This window comes from Saccoglossus kowalevskii, chromosome 12, assembly GCF_978046115.1.
Source record: "Saccoglossus kowalevskii chromosome 12, keSacKowa6.1, whole genome shotgun sequence".
NCBI lineage: Eukaryota > Metazoa > Hemichordata > Enteropneusta > Harrimaniidae > Saccoglossus > Saccoglossus kowalevskii.
Genome location: NC_140652.1, coordinates 32,996,483 through 33,006,597, shown reverse-complemented (window position 1 = coordinate 33,006,597; position 10,115 = coordinate 32,996,483). Strand labels below are relative to the sequence as shown.

Below are 10,115 nucleotides of genomic sequence, written 5' to 3'. Positions count from 1 at the left end.
GTCCTGGTGTATCTCTCTCCTGTCCGGGTGTACCTCAGTTAATTCTAATCATTCGAGCGGCAAGAATACCTGAAACCGAACACTATAAATGTTAGCGCCCCATGATTGTTTTAACTTCTATAGGTTTTACGATTTCAAAAATCGAACAATTCGATAATTACAGATTGTAAACAGGTATTACCGTATTATTTCATAAGGCTAAAAACAATTTTCTGTTTTTTTATTATTTTGGACGTTCTTTCATTTTTGAAATATTTTGGAAGAACCCATATAACAACGTCCTTGTATGGCGAACATTTTTCATACGCTGATTAGATTTTTTTTTGAAATCTGAAATGACATGCATCAATACCTCGTATGTCATAAATAAAAATAATAACATAGAGGGCTAATCAGTACTGCATCGTTCACTTACCGTACTGTATATATTACATGCATTTCACTGTGGACTGTGGAAAAGTATAACTTTGGAAAATATAGACCGAGTAATTTACTTTTTATCACAGTTGGGATATAGTGGAAGGCACTAGAAGTACAGCTATGCCTCGATAGAGGGCGCGCGTCCATAAGAACTGCCCAGGGACGCGTTTATCTTGTACAATCACGATCGTGATTAACCACTCATGATCACGTGAGGCACCATGTATGGAATAGATATTCTTTCTACAAACAAATTATGTAAATTCAATTCATACATATAATTGATTCACTGTGATAGCATATTTCAAATTTCAATTTATTCTGAATGTCACCGTTATCTTATTATAATTCGCCAAGCTCATATCACGATACTACGATTCCGACTCATAGCATAAAACTAGTGTAACAAATATGCAATGATTGTGACGCAGCAGATTTATTTCAGTATTAGACGATAACAATAAGTTAGTTAACAAATGAACAAATTATTAATGTCTTCAGTATATGGCTAAGTTGATGAAAAAGTAACCATTTTTATACATATATACACTGTTTTTGAATACATATGGGTGCCCCACTCGAATACTGAGGGTTGGCTCGAAAATCCTCTGAAACAAAAACAGTTATAATGTAAACGGAGTGCGAAAAAAACTTTACTACAAAATTGTCGCCCGGTAATGTGAATAAAATAACCCCCCCCCCCTCCCGATTTCAAATAGAAAATCCTTATTACAAACAAAATGCTAGGTCAAACCATCAATTGAATCCTACTCGTTGTCTGAAATGCGTAGTCATGGTGAATGTCGAATGTTTTTAAGTACTGTTATTCGGTTTAAGTTCTTACATGTAGCTATCATAAGGCTTTAAAATATTCAAGATTTGTTGGTTCCATAATCGTGTTCATTGATTCAGTTTTGCAAAAAAATACGTAACTTTTCACTACCACACCTTACCAAAATGTACTCATGAAAAAATACTACTTGTTCGTCTTGTTTTTTGGTTATTTCTACAGATTCACTTTTTCGGTAACATAGGAGGTCAAATATAACTTGACCCCCTTGCACACGTTGGTTCTTAAATCCAGCTTCGCATATGCTGTTAACGATGTGTATGTACAGTTTGTATTTGTCGATGATGGACAAGGATGTTTTGTATCACCGAGAGTATCATCCCTTATATCCAAGACAACAGTCTCTTCTCCATTAAGTGCATTGCCATTAGCAACACCAGACAATACAATCATCTCCTGTAGCTTTTTACCAATTTCTACTAAGAAGTTTTTCTCGTCTCTAATTCTGGATTTGCAGTCTATCATGGGACATGCTGGACATTTACTTCCCTGATGGTCATGGAAAGCAATCGGCACAAAGCGATGAGCTAATATGACGCCATTCTGCATCAAATCTTGTAAGGCAACATCCTCGGTGGGAAAGGGTCGAGGAATCTTCTCTGGGCAGCCACAGTCTTTCATTTGATCTGGGGCAGATTTGCCACACATCCGGGATGAGACTCTAGCTCCAATTTGAAGATCAGCGGAGAATATACTGTAACCCCATGTTTGCAGAGATTTCTTAAATCCGTGCCTGATCAAATTGCTACTTGATTTATCAGTGATGATGTGATGCAAATGGTCCTGACAGTTACTACAAATATCTCTTTCACTGTGTATTTCAATCATGATAGCATGTACTTCGAATTTAGAGGGTGTTATTTTAAACTGCCTCAGTAACTCTGCTGGCAAGTCTGGATTCACACGTAGCATTTCCAGTAACCACTGTTCTGAGTGGTAGAAACTCTTCAACTGATCCCCATTTATCATGAAGAAGGATAAACCAGAGTCACTAAAACGTCCAGCGTAGCATTTAGCCTTCACGATATCTGAAGATTCTTTGAACTCACTTCTGGGAAGTTGTCTAATGTAGTCTTTGATTGCCTTCTTCGTGCACCAGGTGTCGTCTGTCAACAATATTTTATAGTTATCTGGTTGACCATTAACGTTACTTCCGTCTTCGTCTTCTGACTGTTCTTCCTCGATAATAATCTGTTCTTCGGTGTCTTCTTCTGATAGGTCGTCAACCTCCTCCACTCTCTCTTCTTCACCTTCAGCTAGAGCTTTCTTGGCATTCTTTCTAATTTTCGCAATTCGGTTAGCAAGAGCCCTCTCACGTCCAATGAAGTATAATTCTTTATCACCAGCAATGTCTTGAATCTCAATGTGTTCCTGTTTACCGTAAAACACTGCTTCCTTGCAGTTTTCTGCCAGCACTGGTTCTGATTTTACTGTCAAACGAACACTTCCATCTGGAATATCTTTTGCTACAATAGGCGCACACAAATATGCCAATTGGGTGTCACCATCCTCATTTTTCCTCCCCACCACTACACCGAGGGCAGCAGTGCTTAAGCTCCCCTCTGACCTCTCTTTCTTGTCAAGAACATCGTCCAGTTTATAGCGAGCTTTTATACAAGCTTCTTGGAGAACTTCGTGAATGTGTCGTTTAGATGACACTCTTCTGTCTCCTTTCATGTAAGTGTACTTGGCAAGGTATGTGTCCAAAGAACAGTCGTCTGCGCGATAATAAAGACCTTCTAAATTACCATTCCATATCAATATAGGTTTCTCTACTGTCACAACACGCATGTTCCTGCCAGCTTCGTGTCCGCCTGCCGGGTGTTGGGGGTTCACAGACATCAGGATATCTGACGAAATCGAAGCTTGACGCAACATATTGAATATTTTATCTGTATAATTAGGATTGTATGTGGTGATGTTTCTGTAATAAAAAAGAACAAAATTGGCTGAGTCTTCATATTGTATAACTGTATACATTGTAAACACAATTGATTTGTATAGCGCCCTCTTGTGGTGAGTATCTCAATAATCCATTTTTTAACTGTGAATAAGAATTAATTTTGAATAAAAAAAATAGTACCAGTATGAATTTATTTTGATGTTGCATGCAAATTTACATAGAACGCATGTCAAGGGTTTCTTTAACATTTTATTTCAACATTGTTGATCTAAACGTTTGCCCACGTATTCTATGATTAGAATTATTACAAAAAAACAACTAAAAAGTATGCCATTAGAAAGACTGGATGGGAATATGGTAGAAACAATATTTGTGGGCATGGTGGCATTGATTGTATTTACTTTTCTGTATCAGATGTGTGTTGGTATTTTTGCTAAATTTACCCCTCCAAAGTTTCTAATGGTCAACCCCTAAACTGCAAAAAACTGGTTTGTATACTCAGATAGATATGGTACGGTAATTCCGTGCCTGGGTCTGAGGTAAAACGTCACACATAGCCTAGGTGAAAGTTAGCCACATTAATAAACAAAATGACACTATATTATGAAAGATTTTGGCTTCTATACATGATTCCTAAAACACATAAATAAATATATATATGACAGTTCTTCTCCAGTGTCAGTGAGGATAAACGCGGTGTATTGGACGTTGGTAAAAATTTCATAATTCATATTGTATAAAATAGATTAGTGGGTGGTTTTCACGGTTCAAAGTTCGATGAATTCACTGCATACCGTACAGTAGCCCGTATATACTAATGCCAAGCAGTCAGTTGATGTACTCAGTGAGTTGCTAGGGTCGGGAGTCTGCGTGCCAAAGGTAGTTGACGACAAATATTGGACAGATCATTGGAAGATCGCGATCGATGTTGCGAAATGTACCTGTGATCGGCGGGACAATTTCAAAACGTGGATTTTTTTAGAACATTGGCTGAAAAAAAGAAAAATATGGAGTTTCCAGGAGGTACATTTTAAAACCCGACACTGTCAAATCGATAACCCTATACTATATATGTACACAGAAAGGGGCCAGTATACCCCCTCGTCGCCTCATTAATGTGTGCCCCGTACTAACGTCGTACTTCAATATTATCACATAGTACATTCCAGGCCTTTGACGTAGAGTTAAGCCGTCAATGCGATGGTATTATATTTATGTGCAGGTACCGAGATTAATTACCCCCATGCATGCCATGTACAGCGAATACGATGCCTAACAACGGATCGGGACAACAGGTCATGTTATGGGTATCGGCGTGACCACTATACATATTAAACTATTCGTGGCACGATATGGCAACACGCCTGGCCGTAGAAAAAAAAATTCCATAACGCTATTGTTCTTTTCACGGTGCGCGACGTGTAATAGCGAACTCAAAATCGGTGGTTCCCGGTCCATAAGGTCCATAAGCCTGTCACCCGAAGCGCGGAAGAGCTGGAATCAAGTTCAGCCCAGATATGCATTATGTTTGTGTAGCACTTGAATAACGTACATGTATATACTATATTTGGTTTGTAATTGAATAACATCCATACTACTTTTGGGTTGTAAGCGAATAAAGTCCATACTACTTTTGTGTTGTAAACGAATAAAATCCATACTACTTTTGGGTTGTAATGGAATAAAGCCCAAACCACCTCTGGGTTGTAATGGAATAAAGCCCAAACCACCTCTGGGTTGTAATGGAATAAAGTTCATACTACTTTTAAGTTATAAGCGAATAAAGTTCATACTATTTTTGGGTTGTAATGGAATAAACCCCATACTACTTTTAGGTTTTAATGGAATAAAGCCCAAACTACCTCTGGTTTGTCATGGAATAAAATACATACTGCTTTTGAGTTGTAATTGGATAACGTCCATACTACTTTTGGGTTGTAAGCGAATAAAGTCCATACTGCTTTTGAATTGTAAGCGAATAAAATCCACACTACTTTTGGGTTGTAATGGAATAAACCCCAAACTACCTCTGGGTTGTAATGGAATAAAATACATACTGCGTTTGAGTTGTAATTGGATAAAATCCATACTGCTTTTGAATTGTAAGCGAATAAAATCCATACTTCTTTTGGGTTATAAGCGAATAAAGTTCATACTATTTTGGGGTTGTAATGGAATAAACCCCATACTACTTTTGGGTTGTAAGCGAATAAAGTTCATACTATTTTTGGGTTGTAATGGAATAAACCCCATACTACTTTTGGGTTGAAAGCGAATAATGTCTATACTACGTTTGGTTTGTAAGCGAATAAAAACTTACGGATCGGCATAACTGGGGGTAATAATGGGGTCATGGGGGGGCCAAACAATACAGATCACGTGACGCATAACAATAGTATTGGTTAATATACGTTAGGAACGTGTCAAGACATGAATTTACATAAAGGTCATTGTTTGGAGAATTCCTCAAACACCATAGCGAGTTGAACTCGGCATTAAGAAATGCACCGCCTTGCCAATATTACCCATATTCGCATTTACTTGGATTAATCTATGAGTTTTGGTTGCTGGTGGTCGCATAGTACGACTGGTATGGAATGTCTACTTGGTGTTAATGCCCCGTTTGAAGACACTCCTCCCCGACCCTGCCTGTTGCCTTGTCTAAACACAATAGCTGCTTCTTTAGAAATGCTAACACAAACACTGCTCAATACTTTTTACTACCTGTCGATTGTTTGAAGACAATGATTTTCCATTTTCTGTCTAAGCCACCAGAAAAACGGTGTTAGAATTATTTTAAAATAAAAAAATGTATATAATTCAAGAAAGAATTAACTTTTAAGATTTGACCGCGATAATTGTCTGTGACTAAATTAAATTCGTGCTTGTACTCGCTGAGTTGTGGTATTAGTATGCAGGACATTTATGTAAACTTTAAAGTGAAAGATTAAATTGTTCATGAACGTTCATATACTATGGCAAAGGTTACCCACGCATCCAATCGTGGCCACTGCTTTGTGAAACCGACATATAATCTGTATTAGAACCCGTAAGTGTTTGATAAACAGGCATATAATCATTGTCGATTACACATAGATATTGTCCGTATATGTACGTTACATTGAGAAGAAAGACAGTACCTACCTGAGATGTTCCTCAAAATAGTATCAGCAACCCGTAATAATGATACTCGCGACGACGACGCCTACGTGGAATTCACCGCGCAATGCCAGTGTCGTTTCTCCATGATCGATCACATTGGTCTAGCGATCGGAATTCATTGTTTGGCCGGTCCACGCAATGTCAGTATTTAAAAAGGTGCCTAACTCCACGCTAACAATATCCCTATCATAACTCCAATAGGTTGACGTTTTTATCTCTGTCCCCCGGCAGATTCCGAGTTTACGTACCGATGTTATGACGTCACAGCGCTGGTACTAAAGGTCATTGTTGCCCACCCGTATAACGAAATCAATAAGCAACCGGGCAACTTTCGGCTTGTTCATTTCGTGTTGACAGTAAAGTAACACGTGATCGTTGAGGCAAGACAACTCATGTAATAAAGCGTGGCTGAAATATCATATCAACAGTTGCCTGGCAACAACCATTGCTTTCATGATTATAGTACTGTACACCACCATGGCACAATGACGTTGTTTAGAGACATCATACTGCATGTCATCTGGGCGTGTATTTAGCCTTTCGAACGACAAAGCCAACGTTTACAATTTTTTTCAAAAATATTGAAGCTGCTTTTTGCAGTTTTTCTAAAAGTAAAATTGACCAACAACTACAAGTAACAAAAAATGACGTTTATTTGATCCCCCAAAATATATTTAAAAATTGTTGATAATGCTAATAATTCTGTGGGAACATGTTTCGACTTTCAGAGAGTTTAGTGACCGCGCTACTCAAGTTATAAACGAAGGAATGAAATACTTAATGAAACAAGCTGGTACGAACCACGCCGTCATCACGTGTCTTCACATCACAAAGTTACCTCAACTCGATCCGACCCACATTCTAATGTTTGTCATCGGGTTTCCTCAGTTTGAATTATACTGAAATATTAGTCATCAAGTTCCTTCAAATCGAACAAATTAACCCATACTTTAATACTTAACAAATGTTGCCCTTCGCGGTGACTATTTGAACTATTAGCAGATACGATTCCACATTGAGACATGACTGTGAAACAACAAATGGTCACATCATCATTTCCTTGTCTCCTAGTAGAGAATAGGGCCAGCATCTCTCCTCCTCTATGCTTCTCTGACTTGAGCCGCTACTTCTGCATCTGCCCAAGTCTTATATTCCAATTGTTTTCTTTCCTTTTCCACAGTTCTTCTTCAATTCTCTTTTGGTCTTCCCACATTTCGTTTGCCCTCTGGTGCCGATTCTTGGTATGCCATTTCTTTCAATGCGTAACACATGTCCAATCCACTTCCACCCCCTGTTTTTTTACAATTTCACTTATTGTTTGAATGTTTTCACGTTGTCTGATTTCCTCATTTGTGATCCTCATCAGATGGTCACAAGATAAAGCAAATTTTAAACAACTTTTTTTTTTTGCTTTTCCATGGATATACTAAACTTGCCCATTCTCGGATAGGCTTTCTTTTAAACTTACTAGTACTTCAAAGTGACGTCACAATTGTGACACTGCTTGATACATTATTCAAGGCGCCCTCTTACGGCCATAGTACGGGTAGTCTAGTTTACTATGAAATACTAGTAGATCACTCATAAAGTATGAAGGAAGGGAAAGAAGAACAACGCACTATAAAAATTGTGTTTAATTTCTTACGTAATTTGCTGTTTTATAGCATGCATGGTAATGTGCCGGCACAACTCTTGTAGCGTGTGTGGTATACGGTTACCATAGACATTAAAGAGCGGTGGTTGTCGCGCCACGCATGCGCGATATATGGCTCTCATAGTAAACAAAGATGGCGACTTCGACTGTTGCGCAGCCAATGAGTACAAACTGAGACGTTACCTAGCTTAAATTAGGTATTTTTGAGTTGATTGGAAGGTATCGAAGAAGTCATCGGCTGCAATTAGTGCAAGTCGCGCCCAGGTCAAAACTCGTACTTGTGATTTCATGAGAAGATCGCATTGTATTGTGGGAAAGGGGGGGGAGTGGCAATGGTTACAGATAATACTAGTAGTAAAAGTATACATTATTAATACACTAATAAGGAAAGAATAAAAATATACAAAAACAGAATATTAATAGAAAAAAACAATAAAACAACTCCTAAAAGAAAGATGCATATCAATCCCGAATTTGTTGTCTAATACGAGTAGTCTGACTGAATTCAATCGCAGAATTCCAGTGTCTGAGTGATATATAACAGGTAGATTTTTTCGTGAAAACACGGGAACCCTCTCTACTTGTCTGTATTGTATTTTACGTGAGAACAAGTTCTCCTGTCTTAGTTAGTAGTAATATAACCAAGTATAGTCCTTTGAGGAAATGTAAACCAATATGATTCGTGACATATTGTACTTTCATTGGTTGGTGTACGTTACTGTCACAATTCAAACTCGTAGGGTGCACAGCAAGTAAATAATACCGAATAAATTAATGCTTACACGACACAGTACAGAATTCACCCTGTCGTATGTTTCGGTGTTACTCACTTGTTGGAATAACTTGATCTCGATTCATAAGTTATTAACATTATAAGAATTATTAACCAAATATAAAATGTTCATTTCTCAAGAAAAGGAAGCAAGCTGTAATCTATTGAAGCGCTACTCAAGTTATAAACGAAGGAATGAAATACTTAATGAAACAAGCTGGTACGAACCACGCCGTCATCACGTGTCTTCACATCACAAAGTTACCTCAACTCGATCCGACCCACATTCTAATGTTTGTCATCGGGTTTCCTCAGTTTGAATTATACTGAAATATTAGTCATCAAGTTCCTTCAAATCGAACAAATTAACCCATACTTTAATACTTAACAAATGTTGCCCTTCGCGGTGACTATTTGAACTATTAGCAGATACGATTCCACATTGAGACATGACTGTGAAACAACAAATGGTCACATCATCATTTCCTTGTCTCCTAGTAGAGAATAGGGCCAGCATCTCTCCTCCTCTATGCTTCTCTGACTTGAGCCGCTACTTCTGCATCTGCCCAAGTCTTATATTCCAATTGTTTTCTTTCCTTTTCCACAGTTCTTCTTCAATTCTCTTTTGGTCTTCCCACATTTCGTTTGCCCTCTGGTGCCGATTCTTGGTATGCCATTTCTTTCCATGCGTAACACATGTCCAATCCACTTCCACCCCCTGTTTTTTTACAATTTCACTTATTGTTTGAATGTTTTCACGTTGTCTGATTTCCTCATTTGTGATCCTCATCAGATGGTCACAAGATAAAGCAAATTTTAAACAACTTTTTTTTGTTTGCTTTTCCATGGATATACTAAACTTGCCCATTCTCGGATAGGCTTTCTTTTAAACTTACTAGTACTTCAAAGTGACGTCACAATTGTGACACTGCTTGATACATTATTCAAGGCGCCCTCTTACGGCCATAGTACGGGTAGTCTAGTTTACTATGAAATACTAGTAGATCACTCATAAAGTATGAAGGAAGGGAAAGAAGAACAACGCACTATAAAAATTGTGTTTAATTTCTTACGTAATTTGCTGTTTTATAGCATGCATGGTAATGTGCCGGCACAACTCTTGTAGCGTGTGTGGTATACGGTTACCATAGACATTAAAGAGCGGTGGTTGTCGCGCCACGCATGCGCGATATATGGCTCTCATAGTAAACAAAGATGGCGACTTCGACTGTTGCGCAGCCAATGAGTACAAACTGAGACGTTACCTAGCTTAAATTAGGTATTTTTGAGTTGATTGGAAGGTATCGAAGAAGTCATCGGCTGCAATTAGTGCAAGTCGCGCCCAGGTCAAAAC

General features: G+C 38.2%; 1 protein-coding gene across 1 annotated transcript; it reads right to left on the bottom strand.

The window, feature by feature from the left end:
- Positions 1 to 715: 715 nt before the first annotated feature.
- On the bottom strand, positions 716 to 6,558 carry LOC144359874 (uncharacterized). The gene is made up of 2 exons (XM_078012829.2): positions 6,318 to 6,558; positions 716 to 3,194 (listed from the first exon to the last, which is right to left on the bottom strand). The coding sequence occupies exon 2, from the start codon at positions 3,146 to 3,148 to the stop codon at positions 1,427 to 1,429; it is 1,722 nt and encodes a 573-aa protein (XP_077868955.1). The 5' UTR covers positions 3,149 to 3,194; positions 6,318 to 6,558; the 3' UTR covers positions 716 to 1,426.
- Positions 6,559 to 10,115: the final 3,557 nt, after the last annotated feature.

Bases quoted from the DNA above. Each gene is read 5' to 3' on its own strand.
- LOC144359874 (XM_078012829.2), bottom strand. From the start codon at position 3,148: ATGTTGCGTCAAGCTTCGATTTCGTCAGATATCCTGATGTCTGTGAAC.